Source organism: Balaenoptera ricei, chromosome 4 (genome assembly GCF_028023285.1).
Source record: "Balaenoptera ricei isolate mBalRic1 chromosome 4, mBalRic1.hap2, whole genome shotgun sequence".
NCBI classification, from domain to species: domain Eukaryota; kingdom Metazoa; phylum Chordata; class Mammalia; order Artiodactyla; family Balaenopteridae; genus Balaenoptera; species Balaenoptera ricei.
The window spans coordinates 94,734,254-94,747,585 of NC_082642.1; the positions used below are offsets into that span (position 1 = coordinate 94,734,254).

The 13,332-nt window shown below is 33.0% G+C and overlaps 1 protein-coding gene across 2 annotated transcripts in view; it reads right to left on the bottom strand.

The window, feature by feature from the left end:
• STXBP5L (syntaxin binding protein 5L) overlaps window positions 1–13,052 on the bottom strand; it is a 381,827-nt gene extending 368,775 nt beyond the window's left edge. For both annotated transcript variants that reach the window (XM_059922136.1, XM_059922135.1), the window contains exon 1: window positions 12,864–13,052. In XM_059922136.1, coding sequence (XP_059778119.1) covers window positions 12,864–13,052 — 189 coding nt within the window. The remainder of the gene's footprint in view (window positions 1–12,863) is intronic.
• Window positions 13,053–13,332: the final 280 nt, after the last annotated feature.

Here is a 13,332-nt window from a genome sequence, read left to right on the forward strand (position 1 = left end):
GATAGATGTAAATCGCATCATTATGTTGTACACTTTAAACTTATACAGTGCTGTATGTCAATTATATCTCATTAAAACCAGAATTAAAAAAAAAAGAGTATTGAATATTACCGCAAATAGCAATGGAATTTTGGTTAAGATAGAACTGGAAAAAGCAAAGAAAGATCCAATAATAAACTACCAGGAGGCTTTTAAATTATATAAGTAACCAATAAAAATAGTATACAAATTATTTATAAATGGATTTCTCAATAAATCAAAGTACGTTCCTTATCAGTATTCTGCTCCTCCTCTTAATGCACTCTAATTCAGTTCTTCAAGTATATTTAGTCTATTAATCTGATATCCTATAATGTAGAAGAAATCTACGTTAATAGACTTGACCAATCCACTTTCAGCTTCTTGCTATATAATTCTAAGTAGCGTGAGTCCTTGCAAATGTTTTCTTTTTTCACCTGTCTTTTAAATATTCACTTAAAAAGAGAGACGTGCAACGGGATCCCATCCTATCCCTCCAGTAAGTTATTTCATAGATAAAAATTAATACTGTTGAGTGCAACCTAAAAAATCTACTCCACTCTTATTCACTTTGATATATCCTATGTCTTTTATATTTTCCTCTTTTCTAATATTCTCAGGGAAATATACCCCACAGTAGCAACAAAAAGTAGGAATAGCTCAGGCTGACTTAAAATATTATTTTCCAATTCCTTAAAAGATGTGACCATCTCTAGAAAATAACTTTTAAGTCTACTTTTCATCTTGTGGTACACTGCACAGCCCACCCACTTCCTCACATACAGTCATCCAGTTCAGAAATGAATCAGAGAGCTTTGTTCTCAACAACACACACAAAAGCACAGGATAGCTGATCTCAAAACAAACCAACAGACTCTGTAACAGCACACAAATTGAACTAAAGATAAGTTCAAGTCAGATGAAAATGAAACGTGGACCTTGTTTGGATCCCAATCCAAACAATTCAATTATAAAATGATACTATGGAACAATTTAGGAAATTTAAACATTAACTGCATATTAGATTACATAAAGAAATTTTGTTAATGTTTTTACATGTGACAATGGTTTGGGGTTCATAGCTTTTAAAAGAGAGAGGGAGTCCTTATCTGATCTCTGAAGTTTTTACAGATAAAATGGTATAATGTCTGGGGTTTGCATTAAAATAATGAAATGGGAGATGAAGATTTACAAAGTTGATAATCGTTGAAGCTGAGAGTTTATTATACTATTGTCCCTGTTATTATTTTGTTTTCCATAAAGTAACTGAAAAACAAAAGACAGGTGAAAGTAATGAGCATCTTTGTGAAAGGCAGAATAATGGCTCCCCAAAGAACCTGTGAACATGTTAGGTTATACGGCAAAGGGGAGTTAAGGGTTGCAGATGGAATGAAGACTGCTAATCAATGGACCTTGAGATGGGGAAATTAATCTGGATTATCCTGGTGGGCCCAATGTAATCACGAGTGTCTTTAAATGAGGAAGAGGAAAGCAGGAGAGTTAAAGTGATGCAAAGTGAGAAAGATTCAACTGGCCACTGTTGGCTTTGACGATAGAAGGGGGCCACCAGTCAAGGAATTGTGAGCAGCCTATAAAAGCTGGAAAAGGAAAGAAAACGCTCTCTCCTAGACCCTCCAGAAAGGAATGCAGTCCTACCAATGCCTGGATTTTAGCCCAGTGATGCCCATTTCAAACTTCTTACCTCCTGAACTATAAGATAATAAATTTGTATTGTTTTAAGCCACTAAGTTTTTGGTAATTTGTTGCAGCAGAAATAGAAACTAATACAATCTTCTAGTAGAACCACGTATTTTTATATGGAGGAGATAAAGCACAGAGTTTACTGAGAATTCAAATGAAATATGTATTCTCCTCAAGTAAAGAAAAATTTCCAAATCAGATACCCTTACTATGCTTACCTCAAAATGCTATCAGAATCTACCATCTCTGCTACTTTCCCAACACTTTTCTCTTATTTAAAATCAACTTACACACTTACTCTTAAAAGTACTAATCCTATCAATTCTACTCTCTATTATAGTGTGACCTTAATTCTGTCCATCATTTTACCATAAATATTTTTACCGTAATCAACTTCCTCTTGGTCTAATTCAGCTGTCTCTTGGTAGTTCTGGTTTGTTTGCTTGTTTTTCATTTGTTTTGTTTTCACCATCCTTGATCTCTTTACAATGCCGAGATACTCTTGAATTTGTCTCTTAATAATCTTTCTTAAGAAAGCTTCAGATTATCTGCTTCTACTTTTGAGTTTTCCTCATATCATTCTGCTCAGTTCTCCTATGTCTCCTTTGCTAGCTTTACATTTTCCATCTACTTAAATGTTGACAAACTAAGCATTTCCCCCAGACTCAACCTAACTGCTCAATTTACTGTACTACTTATTTTCAAACTTTTTTGGTTTGCAGACTTATAGACAGGTTTTTAGTCAATTTATAATGAACAAATTAGACTGAACATTAAGCCATCCAATAAATTTTCATGACAGTCTAACTTTACTGTGTTCATTTAGGTAAAGTACTAGATTTCTAATGTGACTGAAATCTATAGGTGATTAACAGAGGAGAAAAACTGAAGAAACATAACAGTTTTCTCTAGCTACCCTACCTTTTAAATCCAGGTATTAAACCTACATCTAAAACCACCATTATTTGTTGCTTTTATGCTATTTTCAATTCAAGAGATACTTACTGTATATATATAATCCAATTATAAGACACAACTAAAATTAATACACTAAATATTATATATTTTAATTAAAATTCATTATATTGATTATGTATCATCATTACATAATATATTCAAAGTCATTCTCTACACCATCAACAACAATTGGCAATTTGGGGCCTCCAATAGAACTAAAATCATACTCTTCTTTCTAGTATCTTACATAAGTCCAGAAAGTACCATAAGTGATTTCTCTGATAAATCAACCAAAACACATTATTTCACTCATTAGAGTCAGTTGGCTGAGAATGGTTTATGTCCTAATCATTTTTAACTCTGTATAATAAATATTTTTTGAATAATAAACTTGTCAAAATATCTTCTTCTTGTATTCCTTCAGTGACTATGAATGCTCCATTTAACCAAGCCTCTCTACATGTATCACAGTAGGCCTATTATGCACTTTTTTGAAGTCTTACATTCTATTGTTTACAACTACCTTCTATAAACCTTTTAAATACAATTTCTATTTTTTTCTTTCTAAAACTTAATCACTGATTTTCTACCAGTCCTTATAAATAACTTTTAGCTTTACTTAGATAAGTAGAAATGATTCCCCGGTATGCTTAATATATTTTTTTAAATAAAAACACTTGTGTTTAACACACATCAAAAGACTAGCCTTCAAATATTAAAAAGAAGTAAGAAAAGTTATCTTCTTTTTTAAATTAAAAAAGAAAAGAATTCTTGCTATAACTAAGATCTTTTATAAAGATTATTATTTTGACAATTAAGTAGGAAAAAAACTCAATTTTCTCTGATGAAAAACTCAATTTAAAAGCTTAAAACAGGACTTCTATTGTACTTGAAACCTTTAATGGATACAGTCAAAGTTATTGCTATTAAACTAATATGTAAATGGTTCATGGAACCATAATGTAGGAAATCAATATAATCATTCTATCATTACAAGTAAACTATGAAACTTAACTATGATTTTTCACAGGCACATCTTCAAGTAAAGTCGGAAGGGGTCTACAGAAATGCACTAAACTTCAAGAGATAGGAATCTACTCTAACATTACTGATAATCCTACAGATAACCAAAGTCAGAAATCACGTAAGATTTTAAATTAGTTCTATATTGAGATATACACAAAGCATGACACCGTTTGTTTTTAAGAACATAAGAACTGCCATACTAAATGAGACCAACAGCCCAATTTGCTGACAATATACTAGCACCAAAGGACCTTTTGTGAGAAAACGTAATTGTTCTCTATGGTAACCTAAAAAATTTGTAATCATACTTCCCACAAATCTATAATCCCTTACTCAAGCCTGCCCGTGCACCCTTATGCTCTCAGGATAGGCAAAGTAGAGAGCCTAGAGTACTGAATAACTTGGCTTTGGTTTTTCTAGCTCTTAAAAAATTTTTATTTTAATTCTTTTTGGTTCTTAAATTTGTTAACACCTCAATCCTAACAAGAGAGCTTAATTCTTCTGGTTTGCCTCCATTACTATTCTTAAAGATGTCTATTCGCTACTGTACATTCTAGTGACGGGAGCATGAAGTCTTTGTCAGATGCTTTATCCATAATAAGTTATCCTGCAGTGTCAACTGTACTATGTTTTATTCAACCCATTTATAAGTATAGAATGAGACAAGTCCACACATCTCAGGGAATCTTGTATAGTTCTTTTAATGAATGAAAACTGCAGAAATGTGGAACTATGATCATGGTCTTGTGCCAATCCCAGGTACAGAATCTCCCAAGTAAAATGATATGAAATTGGAAGAATATGGGACAATGAAAAACCTGAAGAAGGGATATCTAGGCAATTAATCTCCTTTCAGCTTTCCAGGGTCCTGGAAAGCCCAACTCTCCATAGTCCACGACTATGTTTCTGAGCTTACACCAGTTTATCTGGGAAGATCTGATATTATGTTTGGTATGAATATCATGATTACAAATCCATTTCCATGTAAGAAGTTACACTAGTTATCTACATGTTGTCTCTGACACCATGACCATTTATAAATTCAACTTATAAATGTTGATGAATAGTGAGTTGGCTAATTTAAGAGTTTATTCAAACTTTAGGTATTATGCCATCTGGTTCTAGTGATATATTTATTTTGTCTATTTTGTTAATTAGGTCTAGAACATCCTGTGTGTTTGTCACTGTCAGTCTAATATTTCTGAATTGTTCCCCTAAAAAGATCATTTGGAAACAAAAATAAAAACTGAAATAAATTTAACTGAATCTTTCTACAATCTTCTTTTCCATATCTTTCTAAAAAATATATACCATGTTCCTAAAGTGGTGTCACTCTTTTGCTCAATGGTTTCCTTGTGTTTATGTAATATAAAATGTATTTAATAAAAGCCTTTTCCAAAAAATTGTTCAAAATATATCTAGTTTGCTCTTAATACATCACTCTATCAGATTCCTTGCTCTCATTTATTCATTCAGCAAATATTTGACTGCCTTCTATGTGGCAGGCTCTGCTCTAGGAATTAGAGATAGTTGTGAACAAAATAAAGCCCTGTCCTCATTGAGTTACATTATAATAGGAGAAGCAAAAAACCAAGCAAATAAATATATAATTTAATAATAGGTAGTTATAAGTGTTATCAAGAAAAAAATATCAGGATAAGGGTAGAGAGTAAAGGGGATGAGCAGTGGTCAATGAAGATCTCTCGGAGAAGTTAACAGTTGAACTAAGAACTGAATGATGTAAAGGGAACAAGTAATATAATTATTTGGGGGGAAAATGTTCCATGTAAAGGAAACAGCAAATGCAAAAAGCCCTGAGGCAGGAATCATGTCTGAGAAACAGTAAGAAAGCAAGTGTAGCTGGTGAAGGATAAGTAACAGAAAACAGTTGAAAATCATGTCTTGTCAAGGGCCAGATCATTTAGAGCTTTATAAGACATAACAGGACTTTTGATTTTATTTTTAAGAGAAATGAAAAGCCATTGAAGAATTCTGAGCAGGAATGACATGATATGATTTAAATTTTAAAAGGATTCTTCTACCTATTATGAGATGAGACTGTGGTGAGGACTGAGTGAAAGCAGGGGAAACCCAAAAAGGCCATAAAATAGTAGCCCAGACAAGACATGTGGTGGAAGAGACATGGTCAGATTTGAGATGTATTTTAAAGGGAGAGGCAAGAGAATAGTCTTTATCTTCTCAGAATCTCTATGTTTCCTAAGGAATTAATCATGTTGCCTTTTCTAATAAGAAAAATGAAGCAGAAAAAGTACTGGATTTGAGAATCAAAAACCAGAGCATTCAACTTATCTATGTCTCTTACCAACTTGGAGATGTAAGGATACCACTTAAATTCTCTGGTCTCAGATATCTTCTCAGTAAAAGGAAAATATTAACACTATCCTTGACTTCTTTATAGGACTGTTACGAAGGTCAAATGGGATATTTTACAGATGAAGCTTTCTAATTTTAACTTAAGCAAATTACTAGATTAACAAAAACTCTCCATTCTCTTTGTAAAACACAGATTGATACTAATGGTTCATTAAATGCTTGAAACTAGTAAACTTGTAGCTAGAATACTCACACTCTCCTGCTCCCAGACTAACTAGGTGTGGGCCAGGTAGCTATAGGGATGAACGCAAAATAAATCCAGAAAAAAAATATATACATATACACACACACACATATGTATGTTCATCTACACTCTGTATATAGGTCTGTATATATATATATATATATTCATCTAGATTATACACCCATGTGTATAAACTGTCAGCTGATATATATATATGTGTATATATATATATATATATATATATATATAGAATTTATTTGCTTGTTGAAATATATATCTCATCTGACACTGAAGCTTCCTCCTTATTCTACTTTAAACAAACAAAAACTGAAAATTGCACGTAATGAATTTGGGATGGTTTATGGATGAGAAGTTCACACAGAACTCTAATCAGAGAACCAGTGTGCAACAAAAAAATCTTGGTCATTTACCAAGTGATTTGTAAATTGATGCATATTTAAATGTTTTCATTTAAAATAAAATGTTTAAGACATATATCATTATTAATGACTTTATGCTTTAATCACTTTTCAATTAATCAACCAACCATGTATATGCTACTTCATTCATAAAGTATATCAAGTGCCTGCTATACTGGTTCTCAATATTGACTGTGCATCAGAATCTCCTGTGGGGTCTTTTTTAAAAATGCAAGTGCCTAGGCCCCATTCCTAGAAACTCTAATTTTCTAAGACTGGGGTGGAGCTAGAAATCTTTCTTTTAGACAGAGTTAAGAACCAGTGGCCTAATAGGTAGTGAGCACCCTAACAATAATAAGAAAATAAAATATAATTGTCTCCCAGAGTTCAGAGTATGATAGTAGTGACAAAAAAATCTTTTTTAACCACAATAAGTTGCTAAATTCACACTATAGCAGATGCTATAAGCAAACAGAGAAGAGGGGGAAAAAACCCTAACTCTGCCTGGGGTGGGTAGATGAGGAAGGGAGTGGTCAGAGCTGGTTTCATACAGATGGTGTTTCAACTGTAAAGTAATGAAAAGTAACTGGAATTCTCTAATTATATTAAAGCTGGAAGAGATATTCTAATCTGTAGCAATAAGCTAAGAAAAGGCATTGAGATATGAGAAAATATGGTGCTTTCAGGGAATACAATATATTTAGGGTATCAAGGAAATGAGGATGGAAAGGTAAACATGAGCCCCTTCTGAAAGGAACTATATAAAGATCAATTAAACAGTTTGAAGTTTAGTGTATAGAGCAGTGGTTTCAAATTGTGTTCACGGAATTCAAGTTTGGAAAAGGCAGTTCATTATTGCACAAACATCTGAACAACATGGGCATTCAAATGCATACATACTGAACTTAAAACAGATTGCAGTAAACCGATGCCATTAACCTATTTTTTGCTGACCTTGAACAAAAATTGCTTCTACCATTTCTCTTTTTGAACTTCATATAGATATGTCACTGATTATAAAGGTTGTACTTTTACTTTTTTAAGGTTAGCAAATGTCCTATGACCTGTCTATGGATAATATCATACAACAAAACCAAATATAAAAAAAAGTTTTTTATTTATTGGCTGAATAATTTATTATAATTTATTTTTTTTAATGTACACCAATAAAGTACCATATTTATTTGTTTTAATAGGTGTTATTCTGCTGGGATTTTACATAAGACTTTTGTTTCTAGATCACCACTGCTCTAGGGAAACCAACATAGAATTTTTAGCAGGAAAAATGACATAATTAACATTATAATTCAGAAATAACCATTATTATAACAAAATGAATTGGAATAGGGTAAAACAAGAGGTGAGAAAATCAGTTAGGAAGTGATTTCAAGAGACCAGGCAATACAAACACATGAAAGAATACTCAACATCATTAATTAGAAAAATGCAAATAAAAACTACAATGAGGTATCACCTCACACCGGTCAGAATGGCCATCATCAAAAAATCTACAAACAATAAATGCTGGAGAGAGTGTGGAGAAAAGGGAACCCTCTTGCACTGTTGGTGGGAATGTAAATTGATACAGCCACTATGGAGAACAGTATGGAGGTTCCTTAAAAAACTAAAAACAGAACTACCATACGACCCAGCAATCCCACTACTGGGCATATACCCTGAGAAAACCATAGGTCAAAAAGAGTCATGTACCACAATGTTCATTGCAGCTCTATTTACCATAGCCAGGACATGGAAGCAACCTAAGTGTCCATCGACAGATGAATGGATAAAAAAGATGTGGCACATATATACAATGGAATATTACTCAGCCATAAAAAGAAATGAAACTGAGTTATTTGTAGTGAGGTGGATGGACCTAGAGTCTGTCATGCAGAGTGAAGTAAGTCAGAAAGAGAAAAACAAATACCATATGCTAACACATATATATGGACTCTAAAAAAAAAAAAATGGTCATAAAGAACCTAGAGGCAGGACGAAATAAAGACGCAGACCTACTAGAGAATGGACTTGAGGACACGGGGAGGGGGAAGGGTAAGCTGGGACAAAATGAGAGAGTGGCATGGACATATATACACTACCAAATGTAAAATTGATAGCTAGTGGGAAGCAGCCGCATAGCTCAGGGAGATCAGCTCCCTGCTTTGTGACCACCTAGAGGGATGGGATAAGGAGGGTGGGAGGGAGGGAGATGCAAGAGGGAAGAGATATGGGGATATATGTATATGTACAGCTGATTCACTTTGTTATACAGCAGAAACTAACACACCATTAAGCAATTATACTCCAATAAAGATGTTAAAAAAAAAAAAATGGGCACAGGTTCGTGGTGCCCCAAAACAATTACAATAATAACATCAAAGATCACGAATCACAGATCACAACAAATATAATAATAATGAAGAAGTTTGAATTATTGTGAGAATTACCTAAACGTGACACAAAGACATGGAATGAGCAAATGTTGTTGGAAAAATTGTTCCAATAGAATTACTTGACGCAGGGTTGCCACAAACCTTCAATTTGTAAAAAGCACAGTATCTGCAAAGCGCAATTAAGCAAAGCACAATAAAATGAGCTATGCCTGTATACGTTATGCTTTATACATTGCAGTATTCAAGGCTCAAATTGTCCCAAATTTGGTCAATGTGAACTCCTTGAAGTTGACCCCTGTATCCACACAATCCCAGTGGTATTGATAGCATTCCTGCTTTCTGGCATAGCAAGAAGTATCAAGCTCATCTGGTACATTTCCTGCCCCAGACCTAGAATCAGCCATTCTTTTCAAGGAGCCCTTCTTCCTTTTGTTGGGAAATGGCTTTCAGAGACTATGATCAGCACTGGGGATGCTCACTTCTACCAGACTGTCATTATTTCTATGCCCTCTCAGTAAATAAAGCTAGGAAATATGTGAATTTCAGAAAGAAAACTAAATCATGCATTCATATGGATATTTCCAATTTAAGTGAAAAATTAAATCATCAATTATTATATTTGTATTCCTTTGCTTTCGCACTGAAAATCTTGGTTTTAATGACATTAACATGATTGCATATGTGCTTATGCATATACATAACATTTACATATATAATGTATATTATGCGTAAAATAGTTTCAAAGCTACAATACTAGTATTACTACTAACAATGGAACTATCAATTGTGGGACTTCCCTGGTGGTCCAGTGGTTAGGACTCCAAGCTTTCACTTGCACAAGCTGTATGATCAAAAAAAAAAAAGGAACTATGAATTGCAACTGAATATTTCATTGTGGTTCTTTTTGTTCTTTAGGATATACCTCACCATGGAGGCCCATTAAAAGCTTGAGTTTTAATGTCATTTGAAATAATTTTTTTTTTCTGTGTGGTTTATACTATCAATTTTATATACTCCTAGGTTCATTTGTATCCATTTGTTTCAGATTTGTAGGAGTTTTTTCCTTTTTGATCCAAGTTTTTTAATTATATGAAATGTTCACATGGTTCCAAAATCAAAACTATAAAACAAGGTGCAGTCAGAGAAGCTTTTTAAACACTTTTTGTCCCTCCTTTTCACAATAAAGGTGTTTTTTAAGGTTATGAAATTGGACTGAATTGTTAAAGAGAACCTGATACCAGAGAGAGATTCAACAGAGTGCACTGTTAGTAACAGTTACAGGGGGAAAATTACATGTTAATGAAATAAGCCTTATTCAAATCAGTAAACATGCTATAGATCCAAAATAAATTTTACAGACACACACAAAAAAAGGAAGAGACCAGGCAAGAAAATATGGTGGAATGAACAAGTACTGGAGATGGTGAGAAGGGAATAAATTGTAAAAATACTAAGGAAATAGGATAGAATTTGACAACCAATCAAATAATAGAGAGGAAAATGGTTTTCAAAAGAGCAGATTCTTGATTTGTACTTTAATTTTGGCCATATTGAAAAGGTAGAAGTACTCAGAAGGTACCAACTGCTTAGTACTCAAAATAGAATGTTCTTTGCACATCTAATCAGTGAGTCCAAATTAATTCCCCATTTTAGTAACAGTTTTAATTTTGGAGTTTCCTTAATGCATCTTTACATATTTTATTACAGTCCAGGTAACCTAAAGTCATATAACCACTTTTTAAAATTAACTATATTCCTATCTAAAGATGTCACAGAACTTTTGCCATTTAGTGAGATTTCAATACTATTAGTGTTCAGCTCACATAGCTTTCTATCCTTATAATTTCTTTGAATATTGTTACCTAATATTTTATAACCCACTGGTTATAGTCATTCCACCAAGAACAAGGTGATTTTAAAACTTTAACAATCATATAAATATGCGTTTCATTGCCTTTTCCAACTTATACATTGCCTTCACCTAATTGTCTTGTTTGATCTTCCCAACTACCCTCTTAGGTAAGAAGAGCAGAAATACTTATTACCATACTACAGATGAGAAAATCAAGTCACAAGGCAGATAAATGGCTTTCCAAAGAATATGTGGCTGACAAGTGGCAGAGCTTTAAATAAAATATAAATTTTCTGATTCCTAGGCCAGTGCTCTTCCTACCATCCCATATGTTTCTGAAGTAATACATATTTAACTTCTGTCACTTTGCATGACTGTCTTGCCTAAATAAATAGGAAGGTGATTATCTATCCCATTTTCCTCTCTTGCATTCACCCATTTCCCCTGAAATGTTTTACTTAAAACCTTCTCTACCAGTTTATACCATCAACAGTCCAATGCCATTCTGTTTCAGAAATTTATCTTTTCTATATCAAGTTTACCTCTACTAAAACTATCCTGCATTACTATCACATTAATGAACTGAGAGACTTTGGAAATTTTTTAAGATTCTTGGAATGGTAATAGTAATACATCAAAGATTAGAGAATCAGGGCCTAAGTCCCCTGCTTAGCAGTTCAAATTTGGCCTTTAGGACCCTTTCACATATTTGCCTCATGACCACTATTAAGCTCCTCCCTAATCTGACAAAATATCTATTATTTCAAAGTGAGGACAAAATTGTATACAACTTTGTATACAAAATTGTATTGTATACAAATTTCACAGGGTAGATTAGAATTAAATCTGTTTATCTAACCTAATTCTAAATAAACTTGCTTTTATGTAATCTAATTTATAATATTTTAATAATTATAGATTTGTTTTTATAATGACACTACTGGGGTCAGAGATTAAGGGAATAATTGAAACTTATCCCATTACACATAATATGTTTACCACAAAAATAATTTTAATAATTTCAAAAAAATTTGTGTTGAATTACTGAAAAATTTAATACTTAATTTCAAAAATTTACTATTTCTTCTCATGTATTCAAACACATTTATAAAACTATATTCATCTGCATCATATGAATGACTTGGTAACTTTCTTGCTGCACATGACAGGTCAAAAGCACATTCTTAGGCTACCCCCCAAAAAGGGACAATAAAAATTATAAATCACTTGATGTCAGAAAATAAAACAATTATCTCTATATATTAAAACAATCCTTGTTTTGTAAATTCTCATCTCTCCCCATCAGAAACTCTTTCTTTTACTTATTTATTAGAAGTTCAATATTAAAGTATAATTACCGAAAATGCTTCCTCACTAAACCAGAACACAGGCTATTTTTGAGTTCTTACAAGTATTAAGCCCATTGCATTTGTATGTTTGTTTATTAAGAATTTAAAAATCTGGGTGTGTTTTTATTCAGAATTTTAAACACTGCCATTAGATCTTTTAAAATGGACATATTCATCTAGCTCTTATCTACTTAATTCTAGCAACATCTTAAGAGCTTTAATCATTTTATACTGAACAGTGAAATAAAATTAGTTTCTCTGAATAACAGCATGGGATTAACTATTTATACATAAATATTAAATTAAAAAAGTAGTCCATTAATGGGCCTTAATATTATCTTGCATAGTCTACTTTTTATGTTTGCTTATTTCCCTCTTAAACTATCATTGCTTTTTAAGTTGATGCCTGGAATATCTTAATTCAAACTGGCCTACCCACAAAATTCTCTGCACCAGACTCTCTGATACTGGCATCTCAACAATTTCCAGTCCCTAGAGTGTGTGTTTTCATTCTTTCCTCACAGCAGTAAAATAAAGAAATAATAAGCTTTAAGCCAATTCAAAACTTACCTTACAAATCTGGAAATAGTCTGAAGTCAAGGTTTCCTGAATCTCCTCTCTGAGGACCCCTGCAGTCCCTCCTGGATGCATGGAACCACTTCCAGCCCCACCACCACTGTTACTGCCACTGCTGCTACTACTGCCAGGGGAAGAGGCAGTTAAGCCATCCAAAACTTTTCGGAAATTAAACTTCTTCATTTTAAAAACTGTTGAGAAATTCAAAGGAAAGGGTGACTTAACACATGGAATTATACGTGGGTAAAAGTGTTTAGCGTTTCATCAGTCATGGCAGTAGCCAGTCCCCATTTTACGAGCATTGGCTTTAAATGAGTAAAAAAAAGGAAAAAAATCAACCTTTGACCAAATTTTAATTCTAAAAAGCATATCCTTCAAAAAGAAAAAGAAAACACAACTCCTAAAGCACCAGTATTCCCTCCTCAGACACCAAATTTTCAAGGGCTTTATCCCCAGCTGTAGC